The sequence below is a fragment of the Agelaius phoeniceus genome, chromosome 30 (genome assembly GCF_051311805.1).
Source record: "Agelaius phoeniceus isolate bAgePho1 chromosome 30, bAgePho1.hap1, whole genome shotgun sequence".
Lineage (NCBI taxonomy): Eukaryota > Metazoa > Chordata > Aves > Passeriformes > Icteridae > Agelaius > Agelaius phoeniceus.
The window spans coordinates 4855967-4876369 of NC_135294.1; the positions used below are offsets into that span (position 1 = coordinate 4855967).

Consider the following 20403-nt stretch of genomic DNA (forward strand, 5'->3'; position numbering starts at 1 on the left):
AGAATAGAATAGAATAGAATAGAATAGAATAGCATAGAATAGAATAGAAGCAGAATAGAAGCAGAGTAGAGTAGAGTGGAGTAGAAAGAATAGAATAGAATAGAATAGCATAGAATAGAATAGAATAGAATAGAATAAGAATAGAATAGAATAGCATAGCATAGAATAGAATAGAATAGAATAGAATAGAATAGAATAGCATAGAATAGAATAGAATAGCATAGAAGCCGAATAGAAGCAGAGTAGAGTGGAGTAGAAAGAATAGAATAGAATAGAATAGAATAGAATAGAATAGAATAGAATAGAATAGAATAGAATAAGAATAGAATAGAAGCAGAATAGAAGCAGAGTAGAGTAGAGTGGAGTAGAAAGAATAGAATAGAATAGAATAGAATAGCATAGAATAGAATAGAATAGAATAGAATAGAATAGAATAGAATAGAATCAGAGTAGAGTAGAGTAGAGTGGAGTAGAAAGAATAGAATAGAATAGAATAGAATAGAATAGCATAGAATAGAATAGAATAGAATAGCATAGAATAGAATAGAATAGAATAGAATAGAATAGAATAGAAGCAGAATAGAAGCAGAGTAGAGTAGAGTGGAGTAGAAAGAATAGAATAGAATAGAAAAGAATAGAATAGAATAGAATAGAATAGAATAGAATAGAATAGAATAGAATAGCATAGAATAGAATAGAATAGAAGCAGAGTAGAGTAGAGTGGAGTAGAAAGAATAGAATAGAATAGCATAGCATAGAATAGAATAGAATAGCATAGAATAGAATAGAATAGAATAGCATAGAATAGCATAGAATAGAATAGAATAGAATAGAAGCAGAGTAGAGTAGAGTGGAGTAGAAAGAATAGAATAGAATAGCATAGCATAGAATAGAATAGAATAGAATAGAATAGAATAGAATAGAATAGAATAGAAGCAGAGTAGAGTAGAGTGGAGTAGAAAGAATAGAATAGAATAGCATAGCATAGAATAGAATAGAATAGAATAGCATAGCATAGCATAGAATAGAATAGAATAGAATAGAATAGAATAGAATAGAATAGAATAGAATAGAATAGAATAGATAGAATAGATAGGATAGCACACAGCCTGGTGGCAGTGTCAGCCCCATAGAGAGGCTCCTCTGACCCCTCTGCAGGTGAAGTGAGACCCTGGAGCATCCCCCATGCTGGGTGTGGCTGCTCCAGAATGTCCCTGCCCAGCCCAGGGCTGCAGGAATGGGCTCACCTTGCACCACCCAGCTGGGCTGAGTGGGCAGAGCCTGTGCCAAGAGCCCTGCTAAAGCTTTTTTTATAATGCCAGGTGCCTGTGCTGCCCTTTTCTAGCAAGTCAGCACGCCCAGATTCCTTGGAATTTGCATCTTTAGGGAAATGGGGCCATATGGCTCTGTTTTGCCTCCCCAGGTTTTGCTGGCACCAGCACCAGAGGAGGATTCACACCCAGTCAGTGTCTTGGTGCAAAAATAGCCCTGGCAGTGCCCCTTCTGCACGACCAGGAGAGTCAAGGTCCTTTGAAATGAGATGATGTTCCCATAAGGGCAAGAACAAGCTCAGAATGCTGTAGCTTGAATTATTAAACTCTTGCTAAATTGTATTTTGTGCTCTTTTTTTTGAATACAGCCCTAAAACTGGGGCTTCTGAGATGACTTCAGTAAACAACCCACGGGAACGTGTCAGCACCTTTAAATCTCTGCCTGGCAGCGCTCCTTCCACTTGATCTTCATTTCTGAATAGCTGCTGCATATTTCATGGAGGAAATATTTCATCCCAATGATTGTCTTGGCCTATTACATTTCAGACCATTTCAGGAAAACAGCAAACTTGGACCAGGGGAAAAATCACTCCATCTAAATGAGAAACACAGCCAGGGCTGGAGGGAGGCTGGCCCTGCAGGGATGGGGGCTCTGCACAGGCTGGAAATGCCCAAACCCTGCTGGGAGCAGCAGTGCTGGTGCCAGGGGAGGCACAGGACCCCAAGCAAGGGCATTTTCTTCCTTCTGCCAACTCCCTTCCCCAAACACGCTGCCCTGTGTCACCAGGGCCAGGAGCAGGGATTTGTCACCTCAGAAGGGAAGAGGGGAGATGGGAAATCAGAGAGGCTGATTAGCACTGGCTGGGGTTTATGTACAAATCACAAACAGGACAGGACTGCTGGGAACGTGTCTTGAGCTGTTTTATTTTCCAGCATCAGCCTCATTCCACGGTGATGACAATGGGGAGATGCCACCAGCTCACATCCCAGGCAGCAGACCAAGAACTCAATGTTACAACTCACTTTAAAAGTGTTTTGACCAATCCCACAAAGCAAAAGCACATTGACAGTATTTATATCTGAATAGTATATATTCTATATTGACAGTAGTTCTATCCAACCACTATAAGCACAGGTACCTTTGGTTAAACAATGCTTGCTTATTTCAAATACAATCCCTGCTTGTGAGCCTTCAAACACAATGCACAGAGCTCCATTATTCAGCTTAGAACTTCCTAATATCTCTCTAGATAAACTTTTCTGTAGCTTAGGGAGTTATTCTAGACAAGTGTTAATACACAGACCATTGTTCTATTTGTCCTTGCTTTTCTACATTTTACATAATTTTTCTGCTGCCCAATCTCATGGCTGCTGCTCAGCTCCAATCACAGTTCTGCTGCCTCTGAGGCCTTTTGCAGCTTTCCCTCTGATTTTATGGATTCCCACAGTGATCATGTCAGAGGGCTCTGGAGAGCCAAGTTTCCCTGCTCTGGAGAGCACACTGCCCTTCTTTTGGTGGACAAGGAGGGTGCCAAAAAAAACCTGCAGAGACAGAGTCAGCCAGCACACTGCACAGCACAGGCTCTGTGCTTACCAAATGCTCTGTCACAGCCAGCCCACAAACAATCAGCAGCTCCTTTGGAATGGGGTTCAGCGAGGATTCTGCCGCTCTGGAAGAACCCAGAACTGAGGACAGACCTCTCCTGTGTGCTCTCCTGGCAGGCTGGGACAGCTGCTCCAGCAGAGCTTTGATCCCTCTGTGTTTTCAAACCACTGCTGTCTAACACTGATCACAAGACACAGACATCTAAGCTCTCAGGTGCATTCTGACTGGAAGCACGTGGCCTTTCAATAATTTATGCCCGCGCCTAAAAATGGCACGAGGTGTTCGAGGACAACCATGTGCTTGGCATCCATGCTGCACCCCACCAGAGGGAACAGGCTGCCCACCTGAGGCCCTGCTCTGTCCTCAAGGGTTTGTTTTGGCAGCACTGCACAGCCCAGAATGTGTGGGGTGAGTCACCCTGAGCAGCAATGTCCAGGCTCTGCTGCTCTCTGTCAGACCCCAGCTGGGACAACCTGGAACAGGCAGGGTTAAGGCCATTTCTGCAGCTCAGCAATAGAATTAATGGTATTTCAGCAAAAGAGCTGCTCCCCTCCCTCTCTCAGAGGTGCTGCCCCCCAGATCTCGGCTCCCAGAGGTGCAGGGTCTGTAGGGGTCACAGATCCACACCCAAAGCTTCTCACTGCCTTCTGAGATTAAACCCAGTTTTGAAAGGTTTTTGGATCCTTGATTGCCAAGAACCTCTTCAAAAAACACCACTTTCTGTGCAGGCCTCGAGGCAGTGGCCCTGTATTTTCCACTTCTCAGGGAGTTTGCACCAACTCCCCGAGCCCAGCAGTATCTGCTGGGTCAGCTGGGGCTGACGCCTGCCAGGGAGTGGATGGAAAAGCAGGAGAGATGCCACAGCCCTTGTCCACATGCAGAGCAGCAGCTCCAGACCCAAAGCAGTGCCACCCACACCGAAATCTCCCTTATCTCTGGAGCCAGCCCTGTCCCTGCAGCACTGGGGCACAAGTTTCCATCGAGCAGCTGCCACTCAGAGCAGCCCAACAGCTCTTCCAGCCACAAACTGGAGTTTTGCCTCCTGACTCCTTGCTTTTGTCAAGCAGAGATTTCCCCCATGGTCTCTGGTGGTCAGGCCTGTGTGATGGAGCCTGGTGCATGCCCAGGGTGGCAGGAGGAGACCTCACCTGGGCACACCTTCCATGCACCAATGTCACCCTGATTTTTTAAGATTTTCTAAGCCTTCTGATGTTTACATTCTTTAACAAACTTTCTCACACAGTTTCTGTAAGTAACTCACTGTTTTGCATTCTTTTATAGAAGAAGAGAAATTTGATGGACTGCTGGTTTGCCCAGTGTCATTGGAGAGGTGGCACTGTCACCCTCCAACCCACTGTCACTTTTGGAAAGCTATAAATGTTGGAGTCAGAAAATAAACTTCCCTTTTTCTTCACCTTGAGAGCAGCCGCGTATGGGCTCGTGTTGTTTCGTGTCCTATAGCAACACACCAAACCCCAGAGAGCCTCACCAGCCCTGGCACCACCCCACAGGAGGTGGCCAGCCCTGCCTGCAGGCTCCCTGTGCTCCACATGCCATCCCACCCACACTGCTGGCTCACACTTTCCATCCTCCCCAATCGCTTTGGCCTCCGGGTCCCTCCTTGCCATGCCCAGGTCTCACCCAGGTCACCGCTGAGACAAATCTGTGCAAAAGTTCCTGAGCACCTTTCCTGCTGCTGGGCCAGCCCCCTCCACAGGGATTCCCACAGCCCCCAGGCAGCTCCAGCCTAGTGCTTTGCTGCTTTTGTCCCATGAATATTTGAAATCGAACAGGAACACAAACATTTGGATTTCAGACACTTCCCAATTGCGGCCTTATTTATCATACTTGGCTCTGCTCCTGGAGCTGGGGCCAGAAGAGGCTCTGAATGATTTAAGTGATTTAGCATGCTGTGCATAGATCAATCTCACTCTCCCCTCCAGCCATAGGTTTCCCTTTGTGGTTTGCTGCACACTTATTATATCCATCAATATCCAAGTAATTAAAATCCCCCATTATCTGGGTCCTGGCTCCCTTACAAAGCCCTCATAAGCCATAAACTCGTTCATGATCAACCTCCCTAAAGTGTCTGGGAGTTTGCAGCCCCATCTCAGGGTCCCCAGGCTGCTGTTACATCCTGAGGGTCCCACTGGAGCCATGGCCAATTCCAGCCTGAGCCACGGCTGCCATTCCTCTCCCTGTGCTCTTGGTCTGTGCCAGGACTGCTCATTTCTATCCCCACCTTTCTCCACTCTCTGCTGAGTTTATCTCAGAGCAGCTCCCTCAGCTCCTGCCTCACTTGTGCTGCTGGAGCAGAGATTTGGAGCTGCTGCATTCCTGGGAGCACCCAGGGGCTGCTGGGCTCCAAATGCTGTATCCCTGTTGGGGAAGATGAAACAGGAAAGCCTTATAAACATGATTGTCTGGCAAAAGATTCTGAGAATATGGAAACTATAAGTGAGATGGAAATGAAAGCAAGCTTTGAGATCCCTCAGTTACTGAACAACTGGAAAACAATGGTGTGGCTGCTGAAGGTGATCCCCTTTTGATGGAACAACACCCTCTGCTTGCAGACAGCTCCAAGGGTCAGAGCAGACCCTGCCAGCTTGGCAGAAGGGGCCCAAAGAGGAGTTTGTAGGGTTTAAAATGTAACACAGGATGGTGATGTAGTGATTCTTATAGGCTGTGTGTAAATGCTGTAGGATTTGTATCTTGTACTGGATTGGTTGGTGAGAATTAGAATATTCAACACAGAAGAAGATTTATGGTATTGGAACGGGAACCTCACTCTCTTACCCCTTTTACTCTCTCCCCCTCTCATCCTCTCTCCCCCTCTCTTCTCTCAGGCCTGCTCTGAGCTGTGCCTGGCAGCTCCCAGCAGGGCCCTGCCCTTGGCCCTTTGCAATAAACCCCAAATTCCCCACCTGGCTGCAGAGATCTCTGCTCTCCATCCATCCCCACCATCCTACCCCTGACACTCCTACACATCCCAAACCTTCCCCTGCTGCAGAACCACCTGCAGTACCTTGGAAAGGCAGCAATCCCCAGTGCTGTCACACCTGTGGCCCAAATGTCCCTGCTCTGTGACCAGGGACCATCCCAGGGCTCTGTTGAGGGGACAATTCCTTCTCACCTGGCCAGGCTCTGTTCCTGCACGCCTTGACCACAGGTCTCTAAGGAATTTATTAATAAAAACCAAATTTGCCTTGTGATTTCCCATTGGGAGGGATCTGAGAGCACAGGAAACAACTGCCTTCACCTTCTTCCTGTGCTGCCACTTGCACAGAGCTCAGGCTGTGCCTGGAGCACTGTGTTCCCTTGGCACAAGCAGGGGCTTATCTGCACCTGGGGAAGGGCTCACCTCTGCAGAGCTACTGTATGATCACAGGCCATGACTCAAGCCAAAAAGTGCAAATTACAGCAAGGGGGAGGAGAGAGGAGCTGCTAAATTACACCTAATATGGAGAAGGATTGGGGAACAGATTGAGACGCCACCACTGCTGGATGGCACAGGGCTGGGAGATGGTAAAATCTTCATTATCAGATAAAGGATGCCCAGAGGGACCTTTGGAAAGGGGTTTTATTTCCCTAAAATTCTTGGTGTCTGTTTGTAAAACATTGCACTATTCCAGCTGTTGGTAAATAAAGAAACCCAAACATTGGCACTAGAATAAAAATAACGCGGGGCAAAGGGTGGGAATAAGACACAGGCAGGTCCTGATGAGAGAGTCAACACTTCTCTGCTGCCCAGGGTGCCCAGTCAGGGTTTGGCCAGGGGTGCATGGTGGCACGTCACTGGTGCCACTCAGAGGATGTGCCAGGACCTGTTTGCCAAGTTACTCAGCACAGCCCACAGTGCCAGCCCTGGTAAACAAGGGCACCTCTCCCTGTGCTCCTGGTCTGTGCCAGGATGGCTGATTTCTACCCCCATCTTTCTCCACTCTCTGCTGAGTTTATCTCAGAGTAAACAAGGGCAAACACAGATGCTGGTGTCCAGTGAACCTGTGAGGCAATCACCACCCGGCTTCCCAGGAGCTCTACTCAACCTCATTTCTTAGAAAAGAGAAAAAAAAAAGGAAAAGAGAGAAGGAGCTGCTATTATTGCAGTCAGAGGCTGTGTCATGCTGGGCTCTGCAGCTAAATTTATTCAGTGTTTACTGTAAGCAAGGACAGTGGGAAGCCTTCCGAAACGGCACAGGGGCTGCTCCCATTTTGTCTCAGCTATCAATCACGCCTGGCTTGAGCCATTTTTATCCTGACACAAATGGAAAATATTTTCCTGGTTTCATTTCTACTGATCAAAGATACTTCCTCAACAGAGAGGAGCCCCACAGCCCCAGGGGTGGGTGGGGGGAGAAGTCCCCGAGGAAAGAATTTGCCTGAGGGGAACATGGGACAGCTCAGAGCAGATGGGGCACATCAGGACAGCACCCCTGAGAGGCAGGACACTGTCCCAGAAGTCAGGACACCGTCCCACCAGCCCAGGGGCACTCGGCCAAGCTATTATTCCTTTCTCTTCTCCAATTAATCTGCCAAACCAGCAGCTTGGTGTTCACCGCATGCCTGCCAAACTCAGCACCAGGAGCAGCTTGGGGTGAGGATCCCCTTTGCTGCACCAGCATCCCCTTCCCCAGCTGATCACAGAGCTCAGCAGAAGGGCAGGGGTTGGGGTCAGATATCTGTTTACTTTCTCTGTAAGGTTTCCCTAAACAGCTTTGGAAAATGCTCCTTCCACAGCGGCCGGAACTGACTCAGCTCTGTGCACAGAGGGTGCTGGACATGAGCTCATGGCCTCAGCCACCCGACGTCACACTCAGCACTGTTTACTGACAGACCACAGCTTTTAGTTTAGGTTTTTTTGTTCCCATCAGAGCGGTGAGGGCTCCCCATGTGTCCCCTGACCCTCCAACCTCCCTCGGTCTCACACAGACCCTCGGGATGGGCGGATTCTCTCCACAAGGCAGACACTCAGTCAAACGGGATTTGCTTCTCCCAGGCAGATGCCAACAACTCCAGAGCACAAACTGCTGGCTGGGCTTCTGGTTCGACCCTGAACCACTGAGGGCTCAGATCCCAGGCTCACCATCAGCACTTTTCTGCTCAGCCAGACCCTGCTAGAGGGACTACACTGCTTGCTGTACACACAGCATCACCCCTCTCCCCTTCCCTCCCCTCCCTCCCAGAACTGAAATCTACAGGCAGCTCTAAACGGGTTCTTTTTCATCTGAACTGCTGCATAAATAACCCAGCAGACAGCCTGAAGCCCCCGCTCGCTGACACCTGACAGCGAGTCAAGGGCAGATCTGGAGAATAAAGACAAGGCTCCCGTGCAAACAAGGCATCACTCACTGAGGCTGGGGCTGGGGCTGTGGGGAAACATCCAGAACATTGCTGGGAGAGTTAAACCCCTCTGGGGGCAGGGGCTGCTGCTGGCAGCGCTGGGGCTGGGGGCTCTGCTGGAGCCGGGACACCAGGGGAAGCTCTCTGAGCTGTCCCGAGCTGCCCCGTGTTAGAAGTTAAAAAATCTGCCAATTTTTTTGGGAAAAAAAAGGGTTGCAGAACCAGCCAAACCAGTGGCTGCCAAGGTGAAGTTCTGCCTGTTTGTTCTTGTAATCACCGGCCGTTCTCGTTAATTGCTCCTTTTGTATCGGTAAGGCCCTGCCTGGGGCTAAGCTGATGCTCCTGCTACCCAGACGGTGAGAGGAGGGGACATGGGGGGGCATCAGAGAGAATGCAAAATAACCTCGGCACCAGCATGCCATGGGAAGCCACCCCACCAAACTTACTGAAAAGACCCCCAAAACAACGAGCCAATACAGAATTAAGAGATCAGAGTGATGTCTGTACGTGAGGAACAAAGTACTGAGCCTGCAGAGATGCTGAAAACCTGTGCTGCCCCTCGCCCTGACCATGACCTCAGCTGGAACCAAGACAACATCCCTAGAAAACTCCAGAGCTGTAGCACAGGACTACACCTATTGCTTTGGTGGGGACAGAACCCCCAGCTCTGCCCTTTAGTGGACAAAGCTGCACATTCCACCTCCTCCGAGTCACTGCGACAGCAAAACCGCGGATGCCTTGAGCTTCCCAACCTTGAGCTCATCACTTTTACTGAAGTCATCAAGAGGAGCGAACGTCTCCTGCCCTGTTTATTTCACCCCCGAGGTGATTCAGGGCTCCTGGGAGCCTCCCTGCTCCAGTTCTGCCCAGCTCAGACCTGTGGCAGGCGGCTCTGCTCTGGTGCCTGGAGCTGCCAGCCTTGTCTGTCCCACTGATAGGTTTTACAGCCCTGAGCTGCTCTTTGAGCACGGCTGACGTGTGCAGCTGAGGCAGCTTTCTGGGGAAAACAACGCTGGCAAAAGTTCACTTACCTGCCCTAACAGCTGCAGTGGCCTTGGGGGCAGCCAGAGCCCCAGCACAAACCTGAATGAGAGCCCTGGAGCAGCTCCCATCCTCCTGCAGCAGCTGAACCTGGGGAGGATCATGCAAAAAATGCCCCAGAAATACCCCAATGCAGCCAGCAGCCCCTGTGGCTCAGGCACTGCCACAGGGATGGGAAGGGGATCACAGAAATTGCTTTTCTAGCAGCTTCAAAGCAAAGTTGCTGGGCCACCAGAGATGGTGGTAGGAGCCAAACACCATCTGTTCTCTCCCAGAAACTCTTTTGTTAGTGGAGAAATGAGCTATAAGGCTGATGACTCTGCAGTGCCAAGCTCATCTCCCAGACGATCAGCACAGCCCTGACTCCCTGATAAATCTCCACAGATGCAGCTTTGCTCTTCCCCTCCTTCCCTTCCCTTCCTGGTATTCTTCTCCCAGAGTTATTCAGCTACACAAACCTCAGCCATTTCTCTCCAGAACACAGCCAGGTCAGGAGCTCCCTCTGCCCCATTCCCCTTTGCTTTGACACAGAATTAAGCAACTGAAAACTGAATACTTCTCAACAAGGCTGTGCCTCTCACCTTGGGTTTGGCTCTTTCAGCACGAAGCCAGTGTTTCCCAGCCTGGGCTGCTTGCAGGGTTTCAGACATTGCACAGAGGTCAGCCAGGCTTTCCCCTGTGCCTGGCCCCAGACAGAGCCATGGTCCTGAGCCTTTGGTGCCCCCTGCCTAGCCCAGGATCATCTCCTCTGCACGGCCACAACCCTCCCTGGGGAGCCCAGACCACCCTTAATGTTACAGATGGATAATGAGATGATTGGCTCTCACAATTAAATGGTAACTATTGTGTGAATATCAAGAAAAATTTTAGTGATGTACAGTTATGTTGTTGTGGTTTAGGTGTCCCTGTTCTCCCCATAGTTCCCTTTCCCCCCTGTACTGTGACCATCAGACAGCCTGGGGTGTCCAGGACAGGTACAAAGTGTGGGATTTTGGGGGTTCCCCAGAGGGGGAAATGAGAATCTGACTCCATGTTCTCAGGAGGCTGATTTATTATTTTATGATCTATATTATATTAAAGAATGCTGTACTAAACTATACTAAAGAATAGAGAAAGGATACAGGCAGAAGGCTAAAAGATAATAATGAAAAACTGGTGACTCTCTCCAGAGCCCTGACACAGCTGATGGTGATTGGTCATTAAGTTAAAACAATTCACATGAAACCAATGAAACAATCACCTGTTCTTAAACAATGTCCAAACCACATTCCAAAGCAGTAAAACACAGGAGAAGCAGATCAGATCATTATTGATTTCATTTCTCTCTGAGGCTTCTCAGCTTCTCAGGAGAGAAATCCTGGCAAAGGGATTTTTCCAGAAAATGTGATGGTGACAAAAAGAAGGCTGCACATGTGTCCCTTACCTGGGGCAGCTGGGAATGGAAAAGCTTGGGGGTGCTCAGGGGGTGCAGCAGGCAACACCTGAGCTCCAATGCAGTTCCAAAGCAGTTTCCAGTGATAAATGGCAGAGAAGAGCTGAGTGACAGACTTTGGGAAGGGCCAGGGCTGCTGATGCAGCCCCAGGGGTATAAAAGACTGAGCATCCATCTTGAAGTCGTGGTATGCATGAGGGGCATTTCCCAGCACTGCAACTTTTTCCTTATGTTATATTTTTGTTAAGGTTTAATAAACCTTTTTAAACTTTCAGAGTGAGCAGTTGTTTTTCTCAGCACCCCTCAGCCCCGAGCTGTTCACCCCAGGGTGCCCCAGGTGAGGAGGGGGATCCTGAAGGGCAGCACGGCTCCTTCCCCTGAGCTGTGTGGGGCAAACCCTGTTGGAATAATAAACCTTAAATAAACCTTTTTAAATTCTCAAAGAGAGCAGTTGTCTCTCACCCTTAACACACCCCCAGGCTGCCCCAATGCCACCATCCTGCCCCACCCTTGGTACCCACCCCGCTCCCTCCATCCAGCTCTGGGGGCAGCCACGTGTGGTGTTCACAGGCCCTCTGCACAGAGAGAAGCTGTGAGACAAGCAGAGAAGGAGGAAAACACAATTCTGATCTTGCTTGCTGTGCCAAAGTAGAATGCAATATGGAGATTGGTTACCCAAAGTGAGGATGTTTTGTTCCCTTGGCCTGTCAGGGCCAGGTGTGTGTGTGTGTGTGGGGCTGTCATGGGACAGTCACCAGAGAATCAGAGATGAGTGCAGTGTGAGCAGCTGTGAGCAAGAGTGAGTGCAGGGCAGATTCAGTTTAGATGAAATGTACTTGGTATAGTATAATAAAGTCATTAATTAGCCTTCTGATATCCATGGAGTCAGATGCATCATTCCCTCCCCTTCGTCGGAGTCACCTTTGATTTACAATAGCCACGGGGGCTTTGGGGAGCACTGCAGACCCCCAGAAGGAGGAGCAGTGTAAAAACTATTTACTGCAACACAACAGAGCAGCACAAAGGCACCAAGGCACATCCTGTCTGCCACCTCTCCTGCAGCAGAGGAAGGGCTGGGCAGAGATTCCAGCCCCAGGAGCGGGCACGGCGGCGCCGAGCGTGTGCGGGGCGCTGTGACAATGGCCCGGGCCAGCCCCCAGCCCTGCCCCACGGCAGGATTTCCGTGGGCCCGTCCCCGAGGCAGCACACAATGAACTGTCTGACAGCTGGAGACGGCTCTGCCTGCGCCCCTCTCCAGCCACGGCTCCTTGGGACCTGCAGGAAGATCAAACAGGAAACTGGGCAGAGAAAGAAAAGGTTGTTCGTGCTCCAAAGTCCAAACTTTCATTCCTGACCCGGCAGGAAGATGCTGAAGTCATCAGCGTATTCAGGCATAGAATATCAGAGATATTCAAACACTTTCCTTGGCTCCCAGGGGAATAGCAGGACATGAAGGGCTGGTGCCATCCCATGAGGTTGGTGCCATCCCATGAGGTTGGTGCCATCCCATGGTGCTGGTGCCATCCCATGGTGTTGGTGCCATCCCACGGGGTTGGTGCCATCCCAGGGGGTTGGTGCCATCCCACAGGGTTGGTGCCATCCCATGGTGCTGGTGCCATCCCAGGGCACTGGTGCCATGCCATGGTGCTGGTGCCATGCCAGGGGGTTGGTGCCATCCCATGATGCTGGTGCCATCCCAGGGTGCTGGTGCCATCCCATGGTGCTGGTGCCATCCCATGGTGCTGGTGCCATCCCAGGGGGTTGGTCCTGCTGGCACATGATGGAGTTTTCCCCCTTAAATTCCCACCCTGCTGCACACCCCCGGGTGTTGCTCACCTGCATCCCCACAGACAAGGCTGTTCTTTGTGTGGCAATGCCCTGGATAGCAACCAGCACTGTGTTTCAGGAATGATCTCCCCTGACATGTGGGGAGCACCACAGCCAGAGTTTCTCTTTGCAAGATGGATTTCAGAAGTCTCAAGCACCAAGAGAATCAGCTGTGGCTTTCTTACACAGCAAGGCCTTGCATTTCCAGACCCTGCAGTCCCACAGCAGCCACACCAGATGTGTCCTCAGCTCTGCTTTGCTGCATTCAGGGCTTCTCTCAAGGGGTCCTGCCTGGTAAAAGTGCCAGAAGTTTCTGTTTCTCTTCTGTTTCTTACCAGACATGATTTACTTACTGTAACTGGCTATCCGTCATGCCCTGCGCTGCATTATTAACTTGGTGATCGTACATTTAGCAGAGAATTTATGAGAAATCAGGAGACATTCATTATCAGTAACACCACAGGCTTTACTCTTATATGGTCTCCCTGCACAGAGCAATGCTTGGCTCAGCCAGCTCCAGCCATTCCCTGGGCCAGAGCAGGCCAGGGCTGCTCTGCACACTTCTGGGGCTGCATTCCCCTCACTTAGAAAAAATTCTCCTTATTTTTTCCCCTATTAAAATATTTTCTGATGGAATTTAACTGGCTTAATCGTGCCATCGTGCCTTCTGTTGTCTGAAAACCAGGATGTTTTTCCTGTTTTCAGGCCAGGGAGCTGTGTGAGGATTGTGAGACATTATCTGTGCTTCCCAGCAACTGAACTGCAACAGAAGTGCCCTTAAAAGACTCTCCTTATCCTGAACCTCTGACCTGGAGACAAACATCCCCTTCTTCCTGTACCTCTGAACTGGGGACAAGTACCTGCCCTGTCCCGTATCTCGGAAATGGGGACCACAGGAGGAGTCACAAGGAGCACAGATGGCCAAGTTAAACTCTTGGGGTTTCTGAGCAAAGGCTACCGTGTCCTGCCGTGAGATTTGCACAAGTGTTCCCAGATGTTCTATTAAAGAAAGAGCAACCACAGAAAAACCCAAGCAATGGCCAAACAAACAGAAATCTCAGGTGGAGTCCCAGAGGCACACAAGTCCCAGAGCAGAGAGGCTGTGGGCAGGTTGGAGCCAGGGCAGGCACTGCCATTCGCATGACCTGGATGTCTGACAACCTCCCAGGAATTTGGATTCCAAGAGCAGCACAATGAACCAGCTCCTCCTTGACCTTAGAGCCATCCCACAGCTGTCTGCAGAGCCCTGCATCTCGGAAACCTTCCCATCTTGGAAACCCTTCCCAGCAGCCAGTGGCATTTCTGGCTCCTGAGAAAGGCTGGGCTTCCCCAGCTGAGGAGCCAGAGCTCCGAGCCAGGGAAGGGATGGGAAGAGCAGAGATGGCTGGAGGCTCCTGGACATTTCCCATTCTTAGGTTTTCACTGAGTGGCCTGAAGACAAAGCAAATATCTACATCTATCTATCTATCTATCTATCTATCTATCTATCTATCTATCTATCCATCTATATCTATATCTATCTATCTATCTATCTATATCTATATCTATATCTATCTTTTAATCTATATCTATATATCTATATTTATATCTATATATCTTCTTTATCTATATCTATATCTATATCTATATCTCTATATCTCTATATATCTCTATATATCTATATATCTATATTTCTATATATCTGTATCTATATCTATCTATATCTATATTTATATCTATATCTATCTTCTTTATCTATATCTATATATCTATATTTATATCTATATATCTTCTTTATCTATCTCTATATCTCTATATCTCTACATATCTATATATCTCTATATCTCTATATCTCTACATATCTATATATCTATATACCTATATATCTATATTTCTATATTTCTATATATCTGTATCTATATCTGTATCTATCTATATCTAATCACCCATATCTATCTGCTCCATCTCACAGGATATTCTGAGTCTCAGTTTCTCAATGCCCCATGGCTGGGAAGGGCTGGGCAGCGCTGGTGCTCCATGGGGGCTGCTGCATCCTCTGACCCCAAATGGGTGCTCCAGACCGTGCAGGCTTTGGCAGCAGCCAGGGGAGGGAAAGCTATGCAAAACATGTCCCAGGGAGCTGCCAGGCATCCCGGATTACCTTCTTTGGAGCGCTTTTGGAGGTTACATGAAGGCAAAGCCAGTTCTTCGCAGGAGTTTGTGGCTGCTCCAGCTCCCTCCAGCTCCTGCCCTGGGGCTGCCAGATCCCTGCCCAGTCCCGGGGCTTTCCTGGCAGCAAAACCGCCCCCATCCCCAGCACCCCGAGCCCGTCACGCCGGGAGGAGAAGCAGAGCACAATTAGAGATGTGGCTGCGCCTCTCTGCAGACGGTGGGGATGGGAATTAATCCTCCCATTAACGGGTGAAATGGAGCGTTTGCGTCTCACAAAGCAATTACACAAGAATAGACGGAGAACGATGATAGAAATCACATCTTCTCTCAAGTTGCTCTCCAATCCAACACATGAATAATTCCTCCTAGGCATTACTGGGAAAGCAGTATTAAAACACCCATATAAACAAGAATTACTGGAAAAAAACAGACGAGGCATGCTTCATCGCTCTGTCAGAGCCAAGCACAACTAAATTTATACAAAGTGGGCAGAGAAGCTTGAAGGGGCAAAGACATTTGTTACTGCTCTGTGTGAGATGAGCTCACAAGGAACGCGTGCTTGATCTTGGCAGCTTTTTGATGTCTTACTCCTAAAGCATCAGCTTTAGTCTCGGTTTCCATGGCAGATACTTTTCTGAGCTTGTATCTTCCCCAGATATTGCTAATTTATGCTGTCAGCCACATCTCTGCAAATACCTGCAGAGTGATTCCATGTGCAGTGGGAGTGGTGAAAACAAGGCACACGTGAACCTGCCTCAGCTCTTGGTTTTTGACCAGGGGACAAAAAAAAAAGGGTTTGTTTTCTTCAGCCCACAAGATCTTGGCTGATCTCTGGCACTGAATTTTGCCCCAAGCACCCTGACACTGTTATCTGTCCTGTGAAGCAAAGCACTTTGAGCATTTCATCCAGGCACGTGTTTTGGGCAGATTTACCCCCCAGTGCAGCTCTGAGCAGGAAGGGTTGGGCAGCACATCTGGCCCCGCTTCCTTCTGCTCCCCCATCACATTTCATGTTAGCACAGTCTACAAACCATGAGATCTTTTCCAGGCAGCCACACCAAAACTGTTCTATTTTCAGGGTGGATTTATCAGCCCTGCAAATGTTGAACAAGCAGCTGACGAATTGGTCTCACCAATTTGGCAGGGCCGTGGAAAGGTGAGAGGCTGCACGTCTGCCTGGGTGGGAGAAGAATCCCCGGGACTTGCAAAGCTGTTGTTTACACACTGAAGCACAGAACATCCAGCACATACAAAAGGACTTGTGAAAAACTTGTAAAAAGCAACTCACACAATGACAGGACCGCAGGAAGCGATGGCACGTGCAGAGAGAGCTCATGCCAGGGCAAAGTCCTGGCAGCACTGAGGAAACCCATGTCCTGGCAGGATATGGGCACTGCAGGGGTCAGGGCTGCTTCAGGATGTGCCCAGCAGCACCAAGTCCCAAGTCCCAGGTAGAAAAGTGGCCAGACACTGAAATGAGGCCACCCCCTCTCCTAAGGAAAGAAGCCTGGCAAGTCCTGGCCAGCTGGAAGCTGATCTGAGCCTGGCTGGAGCTGGGCTTGCCAATCATTCTGGGGCTCAGGAGCAGCCTGCCCTGCTCACAGTTCACCTGGTGACCAACAAGTCACAGGTAATCCCCTTCTCCATTCTGAGCCAGCACAAACATCCACACCAAGGCTTCAGGTGTGCTCAGCTCTTCGCTGCTCCTGCTGAGTGCTAGAGAGGCCCAGACATATCCCCTGAGTGTGGCTCAGACATGTCCCCTCCCTCTGTTCGAAGGAGCTGAAGTTTTAAAGGGAATGTGGAATAAAAAGCATCTGGGTGACGTTTCCTTGGATCTGTTCTTCAGTGTGGTCAGAGGTGATTTCCGCAGCCCTCTGGTAAAAAAGGGAAACCCCTGGTCTGAGCGGGATGGGGACAGAGGCTGCTCCTGGAGCCTTTCAGCCAGGATGAGTAACAGGGTCAGCAGCAACACTAAACAAATTTCTACTTTCCTAAACAGAGCCTCTGCAGCATCCGGCCGCTTTAAAACATTAACCAAAATACACTTATCTCTGGCTCCTGGCCTTAAGTGACTCTTGAACCCACAGCTATTCTGGGCCAGGTTGGATTGTGCTCAGTGCAGTCCAGGTGTGTGAGGCCAGCAGGAGCACTGGTGGGCAGAGGCAGCCCCTTGCTGTGCCCTGCTCACAGTGCCCCTCGAGTGAGAAGGGACCCAAAGGGACATTGAGTGCAGCTCCCTGCTCCTCACAGGAGCCAAAACTGACCTGCATGACTAAGAGAGAGTCCTCCCAGCCCAAGGGCTTGTCATTGACCAAGGGTGGTATGGAAAGCCCTGTGGAGCAGAGGTGAGTTTTCTTTCCAGCACTAATGAGCACGAAATTTAAGCAAAAGGACACTGGAGGCAGGAGCAGGGCAGCAAACTGAGTTTTCTTGCTCTCCCTGAGACCATTGCCATGGTGTAACGCCCAGGGAAGTCATCTCAGGGGATTTCATGGATCACCTGCCTCTGGGACAACACTTGTCAGTCAGAAACTGCAGCTCTGTGTGCACTAAAGATGAGCTGCACCTGCTGGGAAGCAGAAAGGAACCCATGTCCAGACAGGAGCAGGTTTGCAGTGCTGGCAGTGGAGACAGAGCCAAGTTCTTGGCTGTTTGCACAGGCTCCAGCCTGTTGCTAACATTGCAGCAGGTCTCACCTGGAGATTTACTCATTTATGGTTTGATATATTGTGCACACAGTGCTGTTCACATGCAGCAAGGACAGCAGTGCAGTTTGGGCTGTGCTGGCTCAGTCCCATGGTTGAAGCCTGCTCTGTAGTGGGTCAAAAAACCCCAACATTTCCAGAAGAAGAGTTCCAGAAGCAGAGAGGACTTTTCATCTCGTCCGCACGCCAGGAAAGTTGGCAACTTAAATGTTAAACTTTGCCTGCGACTGTTGGTTGTTGACATCATCGTGATCTCACCGCTGTAACCGGAGCCCTCCGGCTTTTTCCTCCAGCCTGCCTTTAAATACCACTCCTGGAGGCAGCCCAGCAGCGGGGCAGAGCCGGCAGAGCTTCGATGAAAGCAAAGACGAGCTCCAGCACCGCAGCCATGTCCACATCCCTGCGGGTGAGCCCCTCGGTCCATGGGTACCGCTTCGACACCGCGCTGCGCAAGAAAGCCGCGGCCAACATCTTCGAGAGCATCAACGAGGCGTCCCTGCAGAAACTCTTCAAAAACTCCGGCGACAAGAAGGCGGAGGAGAGAGCCAAGATAATCCTCGCCACCGACCAGGACATGGAGGAAAAAACGCGAGCGCTGATGGCACTAAAGCAGAGGAGAAAAGACAAACTGCTGCAGTTCCTGACGTTTCGGAAATACTCCATCAAAGTTCACTGAGCTGGCGGAGGGAGAGCGTTTTGTGACGGGACTGTTTGAGAGCTCCCAGCACGCTCAGCATGCTCGGCTGCCCCGTGGGCCTGGGGACCTGAGAGTCCATGCAGGGGGCTCCAGCCCCACTGCAAACCATGAGCCAACAGCGGCAGCGCTGCGGGCAGCAGCATCGGTGCCCACGGCACGTTGGTGTGGCCAGCAGCAGCATCGGTGCCCACAGCAGGACTGGTGTGACCAGCAGGATCGGTGCCCATGGCACATTGGTGTGGCCAGCAGCAGCATCGGTGCCCACAGCAGGACTGGTGTGACCAGCAGCATCAGTGCCCACAGCAGGACTGGTGTGACCAGCAGCATCAGTGCCCACGGCAGCACTGACGTGGACAGCAGCACTGGTATGGCCAGCAGGATCAATGCCCACAGCACATCGGTGTGGGCAGCAGCCTGATCAGTGCCCATGGCACATTGCTGTGGCCAGCAGCACTGGTGTGACCAGCAGGATCAGTGCCCATGGCAGCACTGGTGTGACCAGCAGGACTGGGGTGGCCAGCAGCATCAATGCCCACAGCACATCGGTGTGGGCAGCAGGACCAGTGCCCATGGCACATCAGTGCCCACAGCAGCACTGGTGTGGCCAGCAGGACCAGTGCCCATGGCACACTGGTGTGCCCAGCAGCATCGATGCCCACAGCACATCAGTGTGGACAGCAGCCTGATCAGTGCCCATGGCACATTGGTGTGACCAGCAGGACCAGTGCCCACAGCACATCAGTGTGGACAGCAGCCTGATCAGTGCCCATGGCACAATGGTGTGACCAGCAGCTCCTCTGTGGCCAGCAGGACCAGTGCCCACAGCACATCATGTGGACAGCAGCCTGGTGGCCAGAGGCTCGCAGAGAGACACAGCAGCTCCCAGCTGGGGCAGTCGAGCTCCTCTGGGCAGCCATGGGACAGAGCTGGGGGAAGCCCCCACACCCAGGACCTCCTGATGGACTTGGTGCTCACAGATTCACTCTGCCTCTGAGCCCCGGTGCTGTGGTGGTGGGGGGCTCTGGAGACCTCCCAGCTGCTGGGCAGGGTCACTTTGAATCGGTGAAATGCCCCCAAAGGCAGCGTGTGGTGCAGTGAGTTCAGCCGTCCGGGAAAGCGTCAGCTCCAGAGACACTCTGCACAGCTGGGCCTTTCCTTGCCAAGCTCTGTGTGTGCAGGAAAAGTCTTTTGCACAGAAGCAATAATAATGACAGATTTCCCTGAATTTACTGTGAAGTTCCCTAATATTATGTTCACTTACCACTAACACTAAAAATCTGAATATAATAACTACAGTTCTTCTCTGTGTAGGTGACAGCCACTATTAGATGAGTACTTACTTCATGGCAATATTTTATGACAATGTTAATATTATATTGGCTATAATTTATTGCATACAGTGATGTGAAAACTAATAAATTATGAAGTAAATCTAAATTATCTTGTCTGAAATGCTCAGTTCTCCTGGAGTGGTGGGGTGAGACTTTTTTTGGCATTTCATAGAGGTCTGGTTTACGAGCAGACTACCTGCACCTGTCCCTCATTCCCCAGATATGGCTTTGGCAGCCCAAAGGATGTGGAGCAGCCCCTGGCTCCCCCATCCCACCAGCCTGGCCCACAATTGCTATGGCAACCATGTCATTTCCCCAGAAAAGCCTCACCAAATTTATTGCTAATCAACTCCAGCGTCTGTTTCCCCTCTGTAATAAAGCAGAATTACATCTTCTGCATTGAGGAAAGGTGTAGAAAATGATAGTTGAGGAGCGTGGCTTGTCAGCCTTTGGCATTTCTGCAGAGCAGAGAAAACATGGGCTTGGCTCCTCACCACCCAAAGAAACAGCAGTAAGTTACAAAGCTTTGGCAGCAGAACTGGACTGTTTTTCTGCAGGTTGTGCTGTACTATCATGATAGACGATGCTGAAAGTACTTAAAAATAGCAAAGACTGGTTATTTATAAGTCTGTCCTCTAATAACCTGATGGTTTAGATAAAAACATTCCCATGACTCTGCTTAGAGCAACAAAGATAAAGCAGCTTGGAAGAGCAATAGCCCAGCTACAGTTGTTTTTTTGTTTTTTTGCCTACAGTAAGAACTCCAAATTGCCAATAAGTCAGGGAGACTGGAAATAATCTTTTAAGTCACCTAATAGAATGGGCAATTATAATTATTTATAACTGGAGAGGGATGCACGATGATTTCCCCTCCCAGGAAGACCAGTGCTGGATTTGGGAGAACCTTGTCACCCTCTAGGCCCCAAAATCAAACCCAGCCAGGGCCAATGCTGGATTTGGGAGAACCTTGTCACTCTCTGGGCCCCTAAAACCAAACCC

At 50.0% G+C, this 20403-nt stretch overlaps 1 protein-coding gene across 1 annotated transcript; it reads left to right on the forward strand.

The window, feature by feature from the left end:
* The first annotated feature begins 17559 nt into the window (after positions 1-17559).
* Positions 17560-18538, forward strand: TCIM (transcriptional and immune response regulator). Its single transcript, XM_054650552.2, has one exon. It carries the CDS (start codon positions 17732-17734, stop codon positions 18050-18052), a length of 321 nt encoding a protein of 106 aa, XP_054506527.1. The 5' UTR covers positions 17560-17731; the 3' UTR covers positions 18053-18538.
* The last annotated feature ends 1865 nt before the right edge of the window (positions 18539-20403 follow it).